This window comes from Odocoileus virginianus, chromosome 19, assembly GCF_023699985.2.
Source record: "Odocoileus virginianus isolate 20LAN1187 ecotype Illinois chromosome 19, Ovbor_1.2, whole genome shotgun sequence".
NCBI classification, from domain to species: domain Eukaryota; kingdom Metazoa; phylum Chordata; class Mammalia; order Artiodactyla; family Cervidae; genus Odocoileus; species Odocoileus virginianus.
This window is the reverse complement of record NC_069692.1, coordinates 32,267,330-32,289,095: the sequence shown is the minus strand read 5'-3', so window position 1 is coordinate 32,289,095 and position 21,766 is coordinate 32,267,330. Positions and strand designations below refer to the sequence as shown.

Here is a 21,766-nt window from a genome sequence, read left to right as displayed (position 1 = left end):
AAAAAAGAAACTCATGAGAATAAGTAGATCTTATTACATGGGCATCACTTGGATAGAAGGCTAGACACACACATAATATACTCTGGGGCAGGGTAGGGGGGATGCTATGATTCTAAATATTCTCTAAGTATAATTTTACCCAATGGCAGCTTTCTACTCAGACCTGGGCAGGGGCAGGGCTCTTCTGATTATTTGGTGAAATGACTATAGAAAAAGCAACACATAATTGGTCCTCACAGTTGAAGAGATATTATTTTAATTTCAACCTCATTAATGTTGGCGTCCTTATATAATATGAAGACTTTTCATAAAGGACTCATGTTAGTCATTCAGCTCGATAATATTTTAAATTTCCTACTCTGGGTACCAAAATCATCACTATAGCCTCCTTGCCAAGCTGTAGTGTATATATATTAAGTCAGTAACTTTCAATGTGTGGTCTAGAATCTCCAAGACCCTTTCAGGAGGTCCATGAACCAAAATTATTTTTGTAATAACAGTCAAATGTTATTTGCCTCCTTCTCCTCACCCTCCCCTGAGTATAAATTGAGTGGAGTTTTCAGAGGCTACATAATGTGTGATATACAAACAAACTACATGCAGAAGCACATATGGGAATCTAGTTGTCTTATATTAAGCTAGACATTGAAAAGACTTGAAAAAATGCCATACAATCCCATTCTTCATACTTTACATTCTATTTTAGAAAAGTTATTTTTCATAAAAATGTTAATGTAACAGATTTAGTGTTATTGGCATTAATGTAATAGATTTAGCTATTTACACTAGTGTGATAGACTTAGTATTATTTTTAATGACTTTTTACTTAATAAATACAATATTTAATAACATATTAAAAACTGTTTCAATTTTTAACATAATATTCAGTTCAGTTCAGTCCCTCAGTCGTGTCTGACCCTAGTAGAACATTATGATAAGCAACATAAAAACTCTGAGATCCTCCATAATGTTAAAGAAAGTAAAGTTTGGATGCCACTTTATTAAGCCATGCTAATTATTCTATATTAAAATTTCAAAGGATGCTGGAATCATTTATAATGCAAATGAGTATTTAAAAAAATAGTCTTTCCTCAGAAGACATTCTAACCAAATAAGTCCTAATTTTTAAGATCTGGTACATATCTGGAAGAGGATTGGGTTCAGAAATTAACTTTCATGGGTTAAATAATACCATCTGCATAGAGTCGATAATGGTAATAGTGAACATAAAATTATAAAAGCTATAAAGAATGAACCTCAGCTGCACAACTGCAAACTATGATAATATCAATATAACTCAAAATTCACTTTTCCTAAGAACTTGTTACACATTACTCATCAACACTTACATCAATATTAATAACTCTGCAAATAGCATTTAATCCTGAAACAATACCAAGAGATATGCATACTCCATTTCCAATATTCTCAAGTAATTTTCTATTAATTTCTTTTCTATTTTACCAAAGATTTTAAAATCAGAACTCACTACAAAAACTGAATTCAAGACTTTTAGAATAGTGAGACTTATAAAAGCAATAGAGAAAAAAAAGCAGTAAAAATAATAATTCTCTAAAGTAAGAACTACCCTCTAAGCATCATTTAATTAACTACTTGAAACATCTATATATAACAAGGCATAGATAAAATTTATTTACTGATCTGTAAGGTATCCACTCTAATAAAACTTTGCATATGTGGAAATACATAATCCTCATTAATGTGGAAGGTAAGAATCTAACATTTGAGAATGTACAGTCTGTGGAACATTATGCAGGGTAGGTGCTTCGTATGAGAACCTAGAGTCTGTGAAACATTATGCTAGGTAGGTACTTCCTATGGAGCATCTCACAAATCTTTACAGCGACTTTGTGAAACAAAGGTTCACAAGAGTGTAGTGACCTGCCCACAGTCCACAAGAGGTAAGTGCGCAGACAGAACTTCCTTCAGAGCCTTGTAAGTAAGTGTCCTTCTCTTCAAAGAATCCAGTGACAGACCAGAGAGGAACAGCAGGCCTGTGTTGGTGATTTAAACAAAAGTCCCAGAATATCTACCAGTGTCTTGCTTTGTGACTTTAGGAAACAAACTGGGATGCGGGTTTTGGGGGGTTTTTTGTTTGTTTGTTATCTTTATACATAATACACCATCCTTACCTTGCAGAACTATGAAGAAACTGGTTATATCAAAGGAGACAGATTGGTCTAACTCTATATATAACAGGCATTCAAAACATGGGAGTTTTGCTGTTATTAAAACTACTACTTTCTTGGGGAAAAGTTTCTGTTGAAAGTTCACTGACTATGTGATCCTGTTAGGACTAAACCTATTGCTACAATTCTGGTTACAGAAAATCAGCAGCCAAGAAGATGTCTGTACCAACCATGGATGAGTCCTGATTAAGAAAGTAATCTGAAATGTTTATATCTTATCTTCTTCTGGGTAGTTAAAATGTACCAACTTTAGTAAGTATTTTTAGAAGTAAGTAAGTCTCAAGAGTATAAAAACTAAAGAGTCTAGCCCAAACAAATTCTTAGGCTTAATCACAGTAACTATGGCCTTAACAGAGAAATTACCGGGAGTCAGAGTTTAAACTTAAAGATGCAAAGTAGGAAAGGAAAAAAAGATAGAACTCAGAAATCTAAGTTGGCTGTTTTACTAGTTCAACACTCACAGAAACACAGAATTACTTTAAATGCAATTCCCCACAAAAGTTTTAAAACTCATCTTTAACAAGTTTTCAAGATTTCATCCTTTCTCTTATTTTAGCCAATTCCATATTTGGAATTCTCTATAAGGAACAGATATTGTTTCTGAAGAAACTATAAATTAGAGTAAATGCCAAAGAATCCTAACCATACTTAAACTGCTTGATGTTTCAAAGCATCAAACCTAAGGAAATGTACAGAACTATTTCTTGGCAAAGAAAGCACACACTAGAGTCAGTCTGAGTTTAAACTCTGGATTCACTATTTATCCTGCAACCTTGGACAAATTTCCCAGCACCTCTATAAAACACGTATCTCCAGTGAGCAATAATCCATGAGGCCACCAAAACATTTCCTTCAAGTACCAGCAAAACACGGGTACCAAAAAATGAGAAAAACTTTTTTTTTTTTAAAGAATTTGATGTTTGAAAAAGACATCAATTCAGCCACAATGGTAAAAATAAAATAACATTTTATTAGACTTTCTTATATTTGCTGTAGCATGCTTTTAAGTTTTTAAAAAATCTATGGGAGGGGAGAAGAAATACCTCAGCATTTAACATTTTCAGTGTTTCAGGTCTCTAACAGCTTTTAATTCAGCATATCAATAACCTCAGATATGCAGAGGACATCACCCTTATGGCAGAAAGTAAAGAAGAACTAAAGAGCCTCTTGATGAAAGTGAAAGAGGAGAGTGAAAAAGTTGGCTTAAAGCTCAACATTCAGAAAACTAAGATCGTGGCATCTGGTCCCATCACTTCATAGCAAATAGATGGGGAAACAGTGGCTGATTTTATTTTTGGGGGCTCCAAAATCACTGCAGATGGTGACTGCAACCATGAAATTAAAAGATGCTTACTCCTTGGAAGGAAAGTTATGATCAACCTAGACAGCATATTAAAAAGCAGAGACATTACTTTGCCAACAAAGGTCCGTCTAGTCAAGGCTATAGTTTTTCCAGTAGTCATGCACGGATGTGAGAGTTGGACAATAAAGAAAGCTGAGCGCCGAGGAATTGATGCTTTTGAACTGTGGTGTTGGAGAAGACTCTTGAGAGTCCCTTGGACTGCAAGGAGATCCAACCAGTCCATCCTAAAGGAAATCAGTCCTGGGTGTTCATTGGAAGGACTGATATGGAAGCTGAAACTCCAATAGTTTGGCCATGAATCATGTGAAAAGCTGATTCATTTGAAAAGACTCTGATGTTGGGAAAGACTGAAGGCAGGAGGAGAAGGGGACAACAGAGGATGAGACGGTTGGATGGCATCACCGACTCAATGGACATGAGTTTGGGTAAACCCCGGGAGTTGGTAATGGACAGGGAGGCCTGGCGTACTGCAGTTCATGAGGCTGCAAAGAGTTGGACATAACTGAGCGACTGTACTGAACTGAACTGAATCCAGTGTTGCCTACCTCAAAGCATTATTGTTAGGGATTAAATGAAGTGATGCACAGAAAAGACTTAACATAATGCCTTACTTAATACAGTAGGCACTCAAATGTAGCTATTTATTACTATTGCTATTAGAATTATTTCTCTCCACATGTTTCAGACTAGAACCTCTTTTGCACCATGTCTGTGGTGAATGTCATCATATGCATACACTTTTTCTCATACTTGTAACACTAGTTAATGACATAAAGGTCTTTGGGAAAAAGATTTAAATAGCCAGTCCTCACAAACAGCTTTATCATCAGTCATTAGGTCAATAAACTAAATTTGAAAATGGGAAATCATATGGTGAGGACCAAAAATACCTTCAGTATTACTCATAGTTTTTGTATATTTAAGATTACATGCAAAAACAGATTTCTATGATTCTGCTAAATTTCTGGAGCAACACAAAACATGGTTATTTAAACATCACTATTGCACAGACTCAACTAAGAAATTGTAAATTAACTCAAATAGAAATTAACTAAAAAATGGAATTTATTCTATCACATAAACTGATTACTCCTTTTAGACTCTTCTAAAGCTTAAGCAGGAATTTAAAAGTAAATAGATAATACATAAGATATACAGCACACCCAAAAGTGAAAAAAGCAATGAAGAATAACTATATTGAAACATTCTATTATTCTTCAAAATTATAATGAAAATTTGCTATCAAAACAATGTAATCATAAAGAAAGGGCTCTAGTAAATATGACTATACTGTAAAACAAACAAAAAACTATCATAATGATTGTTTATTTTTATTCACTTATTAAAAAACCAAAACTCTGAAAGATGAACCATTTAAAACTCTTATTACTCAAGCCACTAGCAGTACATGAAATATTCACTTACATGTTAAATTGTCCATAAAATCCTGGTTGAAAATCATTAAACAAGATCATGCAGGGTGTATCTACAGGTTTTAGAGTGGCTTACAATATACCTGAACAAGGTGTATAAGGCTTCCCCTTATTTGGCCCTTACCTCCCTGCTCATCCTTGTCTCTTTGCATATCTTGCATCTTCACTGTAGAGACTACAGCCCTCAACACACACCTTGCTTTTTCTCACACTTAAAATATGTTCCTTACCTTTCTGATCCACTTGAAGAAGTTAAATCTAGTTGTATTTTAAGGTTTGGCTCATGCTCACCCTCCTCTGTGAATACTTTTCCTACCATTCTAACTCCCCTACAAAATTTATGACTAACTCTTCTATGCCCCATTTTTCTTTGTATATAGTATCATCATACCTAGGTATCTGGGTGCACTTACTTATTGGCATGCCTCCTCCGACTAAACAACAAACTCGCTAACAGCAAGGTTGCTGTCTTATTCATCCTTTTATGTTCAGTAAGTAGCACTGTACCTAGTGCTACAACATATGATGAAGGGATGAAAGCATGAATTCACTCTGATCCTGCAGTTAGGTACATTATGAAAATGATCTTGAGAATAAGAAAATGTTCTTCCAACAACCAGTTTCAGTTATGTACTGAAGAACTGTGGTGAAACCCTAAGAAATGCAAACTTCACTCTAGATACTCTAAAATAAAAAGAATAGCTTTATGGCTCACTCAGACAAAATTTCCATTAGTTTGATGTTTGTAAGTTTCAGCTTACAATAATCACAGCAAAACTATGTATTCAATTACAACAAGCAAATAGTAAAGTTTTCTTTATAAATCACAATTTTTAGAACAATATTACCTTTCAGAATGTCAGAGAGAACCACTTATGAATGTGGACCATATCTGATAAACTAAGTGTAAAACATTAAAGGTAAGCGAGACTGATCAAAGAACTAACAGCATGTTAACTTACTTTGAAACTACAGTTAATGAGTATAATACCTAACTACCATGGGTTTAATCCTCCAATACCTATTTCTCCTATTCCCTAAATTTTTCTTCCCCTTCTGGAAAAAAAAAATACTACCGAGATTTTTTTCTACATTTCTGATACTCTGTGTGATTTTAAAATTCTTAATTTCAATAACAACAACAAAAATAATCACAGCTACCATGCAGTGATTATTTACCAAATGCTACTTATCATTTCACCTATGGTATCCCATTTAAGACTTATACCAACTCCATAATCAATGTATTCTTTTTATCCTGAGATAGTCCAACTAGAAAACAGGCTCCAGGAGATTCAACTACCTAAAGTCTTACCACCAATAAGTGGGAAAGGAAGGACTTCTGATTTCAAAGCCTCTGCCCTTTCTATTAATACAACAATATGCCACCTCTCTTCATCTTCATCAAATATATTACTCATCCAGTATTAAAACTGGGTTGACATTATTTGACATTTATATCAGAAAATGAATATAATGCCATGACTGAAAGTAACCGAAACCCTTCAAGATAAACTTTTCATGTGACAGTAAGAGTAATTCACCATTTTTTGAGTAACATCACCAAACGGTGGCATAGAAAGGAATTAAAATAATGTTTCCTTTGTGTGATATAAAAAACTTACAAATACAGAATTCTTTATTGAACAAGTAATATAAAATAGTCCAATTATTTCCAGATCAGTTTGTTTTTGAAAGTTTATTCTTTCAATCATAGAAACTAGCCAAAAATATTTTTTAAATCAGTAAGTCATTCAACAGACAGATAAAATTTCTGTTTTGAAACTTATTTTCATGAGATATTACTAGATTAACCAAGCAATTTATCATTCAAACCTATATACTTTTTGAAGAAGGTACACTTCTAATTATTTCAATGTAACAACAGGTTTAACCAGAACTGTCCCAGTAACCAGGACATGTGGACACCCTCACTATTTCCCTATTCATTACCCTCACAGTCCTCCTACAACACAGTGGAGAAATATGCACGCCTATCATGTAAAACCGTCTGGCTACATATTTGATCTCTGCAGCACAATATTAAAGAAGTAATTTCTTTGCTAGACACTCATATTTTAAAAGGCTATTCCATTAAGATAATGCACATTAAGATAAAACTGCAATAACTTCAACTGTACCTCATCCTGAAGTTCATCACCACTTTTAACAGAAGCAAGCATATCATATAAAGTACAGCAAAGATCTTCTATTCTTGTTGCTTCAGCCATTTCATTTAAAGTTGCGTTTAAATACTTCTCAACTTCACACCACAAAAACGAGTCGTTTGTTTTTTCTGCAGGCTTGCGGTTCAGGGTGGAATGCTCCTGAAGGTGGTCAGTCAGAAACTTCTTATAATCCAAGCTTATAGTTTTCTGGGATTCACCATTTATTGGCAGTTCATCAAAGTGGTCCAAATCATGCATGTCAAATGAAAATGCTAAATTTTTACCAAATAAAACTCGATCACCATATTCATCACTTGTCATCTGGACAAGAGCAGTAAGACTGTCTTTACAAAAATAAGAAGTAATTCGATTAGTAGCATCACAAGCTGCAGTGGCAGATGATGATGGAAAGGGACCAAACATCTGCTTGATAGCCTTTGTCTCCTGGTGACCAACACAGTCCTTCAAGTGAAATGTCTTGAAGAGAAATGCGGCTGCACTTTCAATGGCTTCTTTCCCATTATCTGTTCCAACTATTCAGACAAAAGAAATAGTATTAGCTTAAATGGATCATGGTTCAAGCTTCCATTTTCCAAAAAAAAACTACTACAAATATTCCTCTAAGCAAATTCAACAGTGAAAATATACTGATATTTAGATATAGTGAGACACATGAAGATAACCAATTCAGGAACAGGAAAATCCCTTTAAGGCCATTCCCAAATTCCCAAAGAATGGCATTAGGTAAATAACCCATTATCAGTATTAAACATAAGATAGAAACTGCCTATAATAATCCCTTACCTTTTTCTAAAAACAATTTGAGGCATTAGGTAAGATTTATTTTAAAACCAAATGTTAAAAACTGAGCTAGTTAAATAAATAAGATGCAAAAAAAAATCTGAATTATAGACTTCTGGAGCTGGAAGGAAGCCTTGCAAACCCATAACCTTCTTTCCATGTACCGTACATCTGAGATAGCAAGAACAGATTTATAGTTTCCATTCAAAAATATTTATTACTACATAAATCAACTACACTTCAATAAAAAATAGCTTTGAAAATATTTAATACTATCAAGGATGTACATGAAAAGAACTTTTAAAATAAACTCAGCCACACTATAAAATTTTTTTTTTAATTCTGCTATTGAGAAGAGGCCAAAAGTAAATTCTTATGAAAGTATGAGGAAGTTAAAAGGAGCAGCCCCTAATTTCTTTAAGGCATTAGTATCTCATATCTGATTCTCTCAAAAGGAAGAAGAGTCTATAATCATGTCATAGAATTCAAAGAAAATTCTTAGAGTAAAAAAGATATTCAATCTGAGAAGGCCTGAAAAGTCAGTAAGACTTCCTAAAGTAATATTTGTAATGTTAGTAATAATACAATTAACACCATCATCTTCTTGAAACCATAGCTCCAATTACATCATTAATCACAAATCTTGAGCAGCTTATGATAAAGTTCAATGCCTGCATGCATGCTAAGTTGCTTCAGTTGTGTAGGACTCTTTGTGACTCTATGTACTGTAGTCCACCAGACTTCTCTGTTCACTGGATTCTCTAGGCAAGAAGACTGGAGTGAGTTGCCATGCCCTCCTCCAGGCGCTCTTCCCAATCCAGGGATCCAAACCGGGTCTCTATGTCTCCTGCACTGGCAGATGGGTTCTTTACCACTAGTGCCATCTGGGAAGCCCCATAAAACTCAGTAATTCAACCCAAACTCCTATACTTTATTTTCAAGTCATGCTTGATACTGACCCATTCTGTTTTACCAGCTTTACTCGCTACTATACATTTCCTACTCTAACCAACAAGAACTGCTTAACATCCAAAACTCAGGTCCTGCTCTTGTTGTTCAGTCACTAAGTCGTGTCCAACTCTTTCCAATCCCACAGAGTGAAGCATGCTAGGCTTGCCAGTCCTTCACTCTCTCCCAGAGTTTGCTCAAACTCATGTCTGTTGAGTCACTGATGCCATCCTACCATCTCATGCTCTGTCGCCCCCTTCTCCTTCTGCCTTCCTCCTGCTGGCTAAGTCCAGCATCAGTGAGAAATGATGCTGAGTCAGCTCTTTGAATCAGGGGGCCAAAGTATTGTAGCTTCAGCTTCAGTATCAGTCCTTCCAATGAATATTTCAGGGTTTATTTCCTTTAGGATTCACTGGTTTGACCTCCTTGCTGTCCAAGGGACTCTCAAGAGTCTTCCCCAGCACTCACCATTCCTTATGGTCCAACCCTCACATGTGTACATGACTACTGGAAAACCCATAGCTTTAACCATACAGACCTTTGTCAGCAAAGTGATGTCTCTGCTTCTTCAGACAATGAAGCCATGAAATTAAAAGGTGCTTGTTCCTTGGAAGAAAATCTATGACAAATCTATACAGTGTATTTAAAAAGCAGAGACGTCACTTTGCCGACAAAGGTCCATATAGTAAAAACTATGGTTTTTCCACTAGTCATACATGCATGTGAGAGCTGGACCATAAAGAAGGCTGAGGAATTGATGCTTTTAAATTGTGGTGCTGAAGAAGACTGCTGAGAGTCCCTTTGATTGTAAGATCAAACCAGTCAATTCTAAAGGAAGTCAACCCTGAAAATTCATTGGAAGGACTGATGCTGAAGCTCCAATACCTTGGCCATGTGAAGAGTGGACATATTGGAAAAGACCCTGATGCTGGGAAAGACTGAGGGCAGAAGGAGAAGTGGTCAACAGAGTATGAGATGATTGGATGGCATCACCGACTCAATGGACATGAGTTTGAGCAAACTCCAGGAGACAGGACAGGGAAGCCTGGCGTACTGCTGTCCATGGAATTGCAATCAGACACCACTTAGCAACTGAACAACTAGGTTTGTCATAGTTCGTCTGAGGAGTAAGCATCTTTTAATTTTGTGGCTGAAGTTACCATCTGCAGTGATTTTGGAGCCCAAAAAAATTAAATCTGTCACTCTTTCTACTTTTTCCCTATCTATTTGCCATGAAGTGATAGGACCGAAGGCTATGATATTAGTATTTTGAATGTTGAGTTTTAAGCCAGCTTTTGCACTCTCCTCTTCCACCCTCATCAAGAGACTCTTTAGTTACTCTTGGTGGTCTGCCTTTTTTTTTTTAATAAGATTTGAAATCCTCAAAAACAATTTTTTTTAATTATCTATTTGGCTGTGCTGGGTCTTAGCTGCAGCATATGGGCTCTTTAATTGCTGCATTCGAACTCTTAGTTGTGGCATGTGGCATCTAGTTCCCTGACCAGGGATTTTAACCTTGGTAATGGCAGGCCCTGTTCTACTCTAGGCCTATTTCCATGCATTTATTAAATCTTCTCTAAGGCCTCTAATTTCTCAAATCCTACCCACATTTCATAGGCCAGCTGAAATGCCTCTCTCAAGGCAAGTAAAATGCTGTGTGCATTGTTTTATTACCTGCTACCTAGCCAAAATAAGTGCCTCAATAGATTTAAACCGCTGAATTTTGGGGACTTTCCTGATGGCCCAGTGGCTAAGACTCCACTCCCAATGGCTAAGACTCCCAATGCAGGCGGCCCGGGTTCAATCCCTAGTCAGGGAACTAGATCCCACATGCCACAACTAAGAAATTGCATGTAGCAATTAAAGACCCCACATGATGCAACTAAGACCTAGTGCAGCCAAATAAATACATATTAAAAAAAAAAAAACTACAAATGTTAAAAAAAAACCTACAAATGTTAAAAAAAAAGAAGAAAAAGAAACTGCTGAATTATCCGAACCCAGGCCTCAAAGACACCAGACTGCTGTTTTTACATTATACCACCGGCTTTGATTGTATCTGATATTTACACATTGTGTAGAAGACTAACAGCTTATGCAAGTGAAGTTAAACACACAATATAACTCCATTATTTAATTCTTCAAGTATAAAGTCTATAAAATCTTCCATGATTATAAAGAATTCATAAAACACCATCTGACATATTCTTTTAGTACTTAGGAAAATACATAACAAATATCTTCTAGAGATTAAATAATGCTTTTAAGTTAATTAATTAAATAGCATTTGTGTACATTTTAGTTATGCAGTCTATATATGAGGTTTGGAGATCTTAGGTTTTGGATAATTTATAGATTGTGATAATTCTATAGATAATTCAACAGGACTGGGACTAAGGAAGTCTGACCAAAACTGGAATTCACATTTGCAAACTCATTCTGTACCTACATTATAATGTGCTCTTCGGTAAAGATATTATTTTGCATCTTGGCATTTTCCTTACACAACTTACTAAGAACTTTTAAATTATCTCAATTCTTCTTAACAAAATTATCTCTATTTTATAGATACTACAAGAGACTTTAGATTAAATTTGGGAGAGATCAAATAGCTATTTAGTTAATGAGCAAGATTCAAAGAAGGCTTCTACCTCCTAAATAAACTATTTTCTACTACACTACACTTCTAGAAAGTAGATTTATCTCTTAGTTATTTGGGTTTTTTTGTTTTTTTTTTTTTTTTAGTCACTTTTGTGACCCCATGGACTGCAGCCAGCCAAGCTCCTCTGTCCATGGGATTTTCTAGGCAAGAATACTGGAGTGGATTGCCATTTCCCTGTCGCCTGCACTGGCAGTCAGATTCTTTACCACTGGGCTTACTAGGGAGGCCCAGATTTATCTCTAATTCTCATTTGAAGTTGCTCAGTCGTGTCCGACTCCTTGCTACCCCATGGACTGTAGCCCACCAGGCTCCTCTGTCCATGGGATTTTCCAGGCAAGAATACTGGAGTGGGTTGCCATTTCCTTCTCCAGGGGATCTTCCCAACCCAGGGATTGAACCCAGGTCTCCCACATTGCAGGAAGATGCTTATTCTCATTTAATAAATAATCACCACCCTAGGAAATAAATGCGAGAACAGTAAATTTATTACCAAAAGTGGAATTAACTTAAATGCCTATTATTAGGTCATTGGTTAAATTACATTACAGCCATATATTACATACATTAAACATAACGTGTGCCGTATCTGACTCTTTGCGACATGGAATAGCCCGCAGACTCGTCTATGGGATTTTCCACGCAAGAATACGGGAGTGTGTGGCCATGCCCTCCTCCAGGGGATCGAGAGCCTAGCGGCCTTGTCTCTCCAGTCTCTTATATCTCCTGTATTGGCAGGCGGTTTCTTTACCACCAGGGTGACCTGCAAAGCCCAAACATAGTGCAGTGCTCCATGTATCTTGCTATAAAATAATCTCCACAATATATTGAGGGGGAGAAAAAGTAGGTTATCAGTTCACTTTTGAAGAAAAAACTAATTGCAGATTCATTAGGAACACCTACAAAGATTTAAAAACAATTTTCTCAAGGTTTCAAATTTTTAATTTGAGCCCTTTTGTACATGTATAAAAAATTTTAAGTAACATACAGATACTTTTAAACTTAGTTCATAATGGTGCTTCACACACGTAATTAATATCCTTGCCTAATTACAAATTCTTCTGGATAACCGGCTGTGTGCTGCGCTTTGCGACCCTATGGACTGTAGCCCACCAGGCTCTTCTGTCCATGGGGGTTCTCCAGGAAAGAATACCGGAGTGGGTTGCCATGCCCTCCTCCAGGGGACCTTCCCAACTCAGGGACCGAGCCCAGGTCTCCCGCATTGCAGGCGGATCCTTTACCGTCTGAGCCCCCGGGAAGCCCTTACTCTACCGCAGCTCTAAGGCAGACCCCTAAGAATGAACACGGTTCTACAGCGCAAAGAGGTTTCTCAAAATTGAAACTGCACCGTGCTATTCGAGAGTCTGGGGGCTGCAACTTCTGAGAGTATTTGAAAACGGCATTCTTAGCACTACTGGCTCTCCAAGACGCAGGCGATCACATTTTGAAACTAAGGAACTTCCCCGCGGCACTGAGGCATAATGAAGACGTGGATCAAGCCGCGTTCAGGTGACTGCACATGCGTGTCTTCCAGCCTGGGGCGGAGACGTGCGTCACTGCGCCCAGTCCGCATGTGATGACGTATCACCGCAGGGGGACTGCCTGTCAGAGAACCCCGGATAAGAAGGCGGCTCAGGATTGGAGCGGAGAACTGTGTGCCCAGCAACAAGGCTGCCACCCCAACTAGCTAGTAAAGGCCGCCACCCCGCACCAACCCCCAGCGATCTTTTAGTGACTGATAAATGAAGGGTGTCTCTGTAAAAGAGAGAAAAGATCTGAAGAGAATGAACACAATCAGGTATCTGATTTCTCAAAGGTCTGGCAGGTCCCACCCTCCTTTCAATAAAATGCAATTAGAAGGGAAACCTACAGTAACGGAAACGCTTTTCTGCTTTCTCTAGGAGCCACCTGAACTAGCACACTAGTAACTGGCCACATCAAAAGGCCTGGGAAAACGTGCGTGGTACAATTCCAGAGTAGAAATTTGTAATAAGTAGCTGTCTCGTTTTCTTACACACTATATCCAAAGATGGAACTTTGTTAGATTAACCGTGAGGATCTTGTTCACAAATAACCTTTCATTTTTTTTTCCACTTCCCTTTATATTTTAAGTACAATTTATAACATGTAATCTTTTAAATGATTATTTATTAGGCTGAAACTCTTAGGTCAGTTACACCTCTGACTGTGCTAATCTTTCAGAGGAATAGGCATTTTAGGAAACTTAGTTTTGTCCTCAAGATAAAGTCTCAGGAAAGAATAAAATATACCCTCAATAATCAATTGACTAAAGTTTGAATGAAACTTAAGATCCCCAAACCTTTAAGGAAACTAGTTACCTACCACTTTAACACTGAATTTTCTATGCACAAAACACTACGATTGTTAACTCAGAAAACTGGCTCTATGCACCTAGCACTTTAATTGCAATATATTTAAAGAAATACACTTATAAGGTCACTAGGATATTTTTAATTAATAATAAATACTTTCCCTGCCTGAGTTATATTGAGAGAAAATGAGATGTGAAATGCAAAAGTGTAAAGATATAATAAGTAACTGATGACTGTAAACATTATAGAACAAAGTTTTAAAATTAGAATTTAGTGATTACTACAATCTTAAATCATCCTCAACATACAATTTACTTATATATTTTCCTTTTGAGTGCAAAATACTAAGAGTTAAAAGGTTGAACCTTACAGCTTTTTTAACTGCCTACCTAAATAATTAAAAAGGATGAGTAGGAAATTTTAATTGAAAATGAATAAAAAATATCCATCAACTGTTTACATCATTAATTGCTAAATATTCAATTAGAAGTTGTCAACAAATGAGTTCCCTGACCAGTTAAATCTTTAATGTATGGGAGAAAGTATTTTACAAATTTTTTGTTTCACCTTATGGCCAAACTTCAAATGTCCATTTTACCCCTGACACTTGATAAACTGTAAATACCAAAATATTACAACTCTGCATCACAGAGTTAACTTAAGCTCATTTCACTTGTTAAAAATACCAGCAAGGTAGGAAAGAGGCTATAAACATTTTGTATTTGAATAGAGATTAGCTAACTGATAATTATTATTAAATTATAAATATGGAAAACACTTGTATCAGCAACTTTCTGAAGACATTACATATAAAAAACACAGAAGTGATTTAACTTAAAAAAAATATTATCCTTATATCCTCATTTTTTCCCTCTTACATATATATGCCGCCAGTGCTTATTAATGTACTTTTTTCCTAACAAGTATATATATCCACAAGTAATCTGGACTGTCTAAAATTGTCTAATATTATGTAAACTTGTCATGTGAACTGTACAAGTATTTTCCTTATTTTACAGAGAAACACAGATACAGTAAGGTTAAATACAGTAAGGTTAAATAATATACTAAGACTGTAAGAGCCAGATCATTTTTTTCTTTTTGCATTATACCATCTTTCAAATAATCACCAAATTATCAAACAAATTTATGATATAATAGAGGTAAACAACTACCCATATGGATTTTGGGCAAATAAGCTGAACAATTTATGAGATCCAAATTTTAAATTGCCAAAGTAATGTAATAATAATGAGTTTCATTATTTTAGAGAAATTATAACTCTGTGCATGAAAATACTTCATCAAAATCTTGCGTTAAGTGGGTATTCAAGAAATGTTCAATGTATTAATTTGAATGAAGTGCTTAAATATTAAGATTGATATAGAAATTACTGCCTTCAGGGTGAGCAAATAATTAAATGAAAGAAAACGAATAGAGAAACATACATGGTACAAAAAAAGGGAGTAGTAACTAACACAAGAGATTAAAAATAGACCAAAACATGTCCCCATGATTTAAAGTCAACTATTTAATTTTACATATATTCATTACAAAATGTGAATACTCATCTTACATGGCAGACTTTTAAGTTAGCATCCAGTCTCTATATTATCATTTCTACTAAAAATTCTGCATCAAATTACAACCTGACTTCTCAAGGAACCAAATGGCTAACATAAAAGTTTTAATTTTATATAAAAGCTTTTTATAATAAAACCATATTTTGAACATCCTCAAGCAAATAGAAAGTCTATCCTTGAACAAATCTTATAGCTCACTGAGAATTAACTGACACTTTTTTTATTTTTTGAATTCCAAGGGCGAAAATTGTTTTAAATATACACTTGAGTGCTGCATGCATTTATCAGGCACCTAGTAATATTATACCTGGTAATACTATATAGAAAATTAACTGCAAACTTAAAAATACCTCTACCAGAGGGCAGTATAAATTGCCTTATACTTAAGGGAGTTGTAATAATTTGTAAATGAAGAATATACTGATAAGCTAAAACAAATTGTGAAGAGTTGATCCCATTTCCAACTCTTGCCATTGCCAGAACAGCCATTTAACTTTCAGCTGTTTTGCCATATCACCAAGTAATCTTAACTGCCTGTTTATACATGTGTAAAGTCATCTATGATTTTCATTAAGTTATTCAGCTCTTTCATGTTGCAATTCCTCGTGAAAGAGACATAAATATAACACACCTCTGTCCCTTAGCATTCAAGACACAGTCTAATCCATCCCAAGTTTCCCTCTTTAAGAATTCCTTCCTGATTTACCCTAGGAAGTTCTGGACCTTGTGGCGGCACATCACTGGGCACATACAACTATCCTAACATGTAACCACTCAGAGCACTATTGTTTACCAATGGCTACTGGTACCTCTAGGTTACAATAAAAGTATTCACTGACAACCATTTACCAGGCTTTACTTTAGGCACTTTGTAGTTACTTCTTCACATCACAACAACTACAAAAAGTAAGAATTACTACTATCATCACATTATATAAGAGGAAACAGACTTAGGGATATTAATTAGCTCTCTATGGCTCAGTGGGTAAAGAATGTGCCTGCCAATGCAGGAGACAGAGATGCAGGTTTGATCCCTGCGTCAGGAAGATCCCCTCGAGGAAGAAATGGCATCCCACTCCAGTATTTTCACCTGGAAAATCCCATGAATGGAGGAGCCTGGCAGGCTATATATACTCCATGAGGTCGCAAAGAGTAGAACAGGATGGAACGAGTAAGCACATCACATACGCACACAATTAGCCGCCTGCTGGTAAATGACAGAACTGAATTTGTACCACAAATATTAACTGGTGACTTGAAATTATCTAGGCTAAAAGAAAATATGAAAACTGAAAACAAAACAAAAAGATGGTACAAAAATGCAGTTGCAAATATCCTAAACAAAATACGAACTTACTAGAGTCATCCATATCTACAAAAATAAACGATAAGCAAGTAGAGTTTATTCCAGGAATGCAAAGATGATTCAAATTATCAGAAAACCTAGCAAGATAATCTACTCTCAAAAAATTAACAGAGACTCTAATACTAAGATATGACAGCCAGAAGTAGAGCAGACATGGTGAGCAAAAGGCGACAAGTACAAACAAAAGGACAAACATTAGCAGCCTTAACCCCTAACATCACCAAGCTGAATTCTGCAGAGGGAGGGTGTCAGAGGAAAACAAATAAACCTACTTGCTCCCTGTCATTTGAGTTAAATACATTCCTAAAACATATATTTATGAATATATAAATGTCATAAAAACATAAATAGGCATGAGAGTGATAAATACCAATTTTTTATTATATTTATATCAGTTACCAGAGACTGAGCAAGGTACATAAACAGTTCTGACCATGTCAATAAGATTTTATTTTTTTAAAAAAGAAAACCAGAAGGAAAGATAGTCAAGTGTTAAGCTGAATGGTGAATACACAGGTATTTGCTATATACATTTTTATTTTTATCAGTCTGAAACATTTCATGAAAACTGATAATATGAAAAGCACAATTTTTATGTTTTTTAATATAACAAGATATATACAATACCAACACAACTCAAAGAATTATCACAAAATGAACACACCTACATAACTTGGGTAACTACTTCCAGAAAAAGAACATTAGGAGCTTCCCAGAAACTTCTCCCATATTCATTCCCAGTCTTACTGTCCTGACTTCTGAAACCTGATATTAGTAATGTCTAGTTTTCAATTTCATATAAACAGAATCATATGATCTGTTCTTCTGTTTGTCTTAAGTCAACATTACATTCATAAGATGCGTTTACAAAGTTATACGTAGCCATGGTTTATTATTGTTATAAGGCAATCTATATATCATGATTTATCCATGCCACTACTTAACAGTAAACTGGGCTATTTCCATCATAAGGCTATTACAAATAATGTAGCCATGAATGCACATGTCTCTGTGCCTATACAGGTGCTTACATTGGATACTTATGTACATATTACTTTGTATCAGCATTTAAATTTCACTTGTCCAACCACAGTGGAGCCTATCAAATAGTTATTCAAAGCAGTCATACCAATGTAAACTCTAATAGAGGTGGATGAAAAGTCTAGCTTCATATTCTTGAGCCTCACCAACAATCGGTATGTCAGTCTTTTTAGTTTTAACCATTTTGATGGGTATGTAGTGGCATCTCCCTGATTACTATCAAGGTTGGGCATCTTTTCATATTTATTAGCTATTCCATTATCTTCTGCAAAGTGTTCAAGACTCTTGCTCATTTTTATTTACACATAATTATCTGTCCTTTTCTTATTGATTTATAGGACTTCTGATTTATAGGACTTCTTGTAGACACAAGATATCTTTTTGGTCATATGTTGAAGATATAGTCTCCCACTCTATAACTGGCCTTTTTACACTGAAAGAATAAAATGCATCAATTTTAGTGTAGTCCAATTTACCAATCATTCCCTTTATGAAAGCTGTTTTTTATTTAAAAAATTATTCTATATCCAAAGATCATGAAGATATTCTTCTATATTATCTTTTAGAAGATTTATTGTTCTGAGCTTCAGTTTCATTTTTGTAAGTTGCTTTCAATTATTTGTATTGGTACATTTTTTTTTGTCATATGGACATCTAGTTGACCCAACACCACATACTGAACAATCAGTCATGGCTCACACTTGAGGTCCTTCATGATAAATCAAGTATTCTAATATCCATGGGCTAGTTTCTGGACCCTCTTCTATCTGGTCTGTATGCCTATCCTTGGATCGATACCTTACTGTCTAAATTATGATCTTTATAATAAATCAATATTATTATATCCAGAGAGTAAGCTCTCCCTCTTTTTTTTCAAGATTGACTTGGCTGCTCTTCACCTTTAATTTTCCCTGTAACTTTCAGATTATCTTGTCAATTTCCATGTACACACAACTCACAAACATAAACCTGCTTAGATCTTGATTAGATCACACTGAATCTGCAGATCAATTTGGATAAAAATGATAGCTTTATTGTAGTGTTTCCATCTTTTGTATATCCCCCTATTGATTTAGGCCATCTTTAATTTCTCTCAATAATATATTAGTTTTTCATGAAGAAGTCCTATCCATCTTTTGTTAAAATTACTTCTGATGATTTTTAGTACTTTTGTAAATGGCGTTTTTCACAAATTTGCTTCTTATGAAGAGAAGTAAAACTGATTTTTATACTGACCCTGCTAAATTAATTTTCTAATGACACAGCTATGTCTACAATGAGTAATTAAATAAATTAACTATTTAAAAATAATTTATAGTATTTTCTTCCTCAAGCTAAGTTTTATTATTAAAACATTCTGGAAGGGAGAATAAAATTGTAAAAAAGACATGGGAATATATCAAATGTAAATCTGAGAGGTAAGAAAGTACTTTAAAATTACAAAAATTCTTTAAAAGCTGTTACTTGAAAGACACTATCAGCATCACAGATAGTAAAGACCACAGTCGACTTTTAGTTGGATTCTCAATACTTCACTTCCTTATTGAACATCTACTATATCCCTCATAGCACGTTAGGCACTGGAGGACGAAGACACTATGACTCCTGGAATTCCTGTGTCATTAAGGCATTCACAGTCCCTCAGTGAAGGGACTGAGGTAAACATCAAATAATGAGAAAGTACTCTTAAAAAGGTATGGAAGAGATGCTATTCTAACGGAGCACCACCTACTAACATTAAAAAGGAATAACAACATTAGAAGAAGACATGGATGAAGCCTAAGCCATTTCTTCAGAGATGAGAAGCATTTCACCAGATGCACACAACGGGGAAAGTTGTTCTAACACATAATTACAAAGAGAAAAAGCAGTGAGTACTGCTCAGCAAAGTATTATAGTAAATACTACATACGTTAGGAATAAAGGTTACATGTGACAGAAAGGCAAGAAGATAAATTATTCCAATTCATAAAGGAGCTTTTCTTTTCCCATTCTAAGGAATCTGGTTTAAAGAGTTAATAAAGAAAGAAAGAAAGTGAAGTTGCTCAGTCTCGTCTGATTCTTTGCAACCCCATGGACTGTAGCCTACCAGGCTCCTCTGTCCATGGAATTTTCCAGGCAAGAGTACTGGAGTCGGTTGCCATTTTCTTCTCCAGGGGATCTTCCCGACCTGGGTCTCCTACATTGCAGGCAGACACTTTACCATCTGAGCCACCAAACTGGGGCTAAAATGAGCTTTGCTTTTTATAAAGATCAGTCTGGTGACAGTGACGAAGTTGAATAAGAAAGGAAGTTTGAGACAATAGGCTACTGCAGTGGTTCAGGCACGACATGATAAAAGCCTGAACTAGGGCAATAGCGGATATATAGAGGGAGTCAATTTAAGAACAACTATAAAGTAGACTTGACAGAACCTGACCTCTGACCACAAGGAAAGAATCTAGGATTCCATCATGTTTCCATTTCAAAATTTGGGTCCAAGCCAAGAAGTGCCACAACTCAACCACAAGATTCACTGAACTTTGGACCCTGTCTTTTCACATACAAAATGATGGGGCTGGACAAGATGTTCCCTGATGTCCCCTCAAGCTGAAATACCCATTACTCTGACTAGTCAATATACATGGTCTTAAGTACCTCATACCACTATGCTCAACTGAAATATAAGTAATTTTCTTTTTCTTTATTCTCTTGCTCCACCTTTTTAACACAATTATGCAAAAATTACCTGTGTTAAAAGAATGATATAAGAGAAAACACACATTTTTTCCCATAAGACTAATCCTCTTAATGCTGCCAGCTTTAATAAAACTTCCAGTATCACCAGTATTTTTCATTCAGACTAGATGACTACTAGTCAACTACTAATTTCACTAAAGCTAATAGTTAATTTAACTTAAACACACCATTAAAGAGAGCACCTGCAAAAAAAAAAAGAGCACTTGCCTAAATTCAACCCCAAGATTTCATCTGTCACAAAAGTATTAAACTTTTGAGATATTACATCTCAAAATATTCATTTATTTAAATACATCAGTCAATAGATTAGTCCCTGAGTTTGAATCAGATGTTTTGCTAACAGGCAAAACTCCTAGGATTATATTTAATAGATAATATTAGAATATATTTAAATTTATTATATTTTAAATGGCTTTTAAAACAATAATTTTTGACTTGTCAGAGATATTTGCAGAAAGTAGTAAAGGAAAACTTACTTTTCAAAAATCTTAACTTCCACATCATTTAATAAAGAATTAATTCAGTCATGGTGCTGAATAAGCTTAATATTTTATACTGCCTTTGCTAAGTATTCTGAGGTATTTTTATAAATTAAAGAAGAGGAATGACATTCCAGTTTTTGAAAACTATCTGAGTCAGACAACCCAACCCAAAATGATTGTAACACCTTACAAATGAAGACAGTGAAGCCCGGAAGGGTTAATATCCTATTCAAGGTAATTTAGTTAGATTGAAGACTTTGCATTTTCAACATTGTTTTCCAATGAACCCAACTGCTGCAATATTCTTAAAATATAAAGTATGACTGTATGTCAAATGCTATCACAAATCACATCAGTGTTTTCCCAGGCTTAATAAGCAAACTCAAGTCTTACCAAAATCCTCAAATTTCAAAAGGTTATCTCACTGCAAAAACATATGTGACATTCATTTTATATTTTCACAGCATAAAACTATGAGGTCATTAAATTTAACATAATACTATATTGCAAACCAATGAAAATTGAGTGATACATCAAAGTCAAAATATCTGAATAATAAATTCAAAGAACTGATGATCATATAATGAAAATTCTTCATGTAGATGAGATAAAATAGAAACACCTTCCAAAACTGGTGAAA

The 21,766-nt window shown here is 35.2% G+C and overlaps 1 protein-coding gene across 3 annotated transcripts in view; it reads right to left on the bottom strand.

Annotated features, from left to right (window-relative positions):
* Positions 1-21,766, bottom strand: part of ASCC3 (activating signal cointegrator 1 complex subunit 3) — a 320,082-nt gene that overhangs the window by 275,198 nt on the left and 23,118 nt on the right. For 2 of the 3 annotated variants that reach the window (XM_070450058.1, XM_070450057.1), the window contains one exon: positions 7,148-7,707. In XM_070450058.1, the coding sequence (XP_070306159.1) occupies positions 7,148-7,707 (560 nt within the window). Of the gene's footprint in view, positions 1-7,147; positions 7,708-12,930; positions 13,083-21,766 lie in introns of those variants that run through there. The other variant, XM_070450059.1, reaches the window with a different exon arrangement.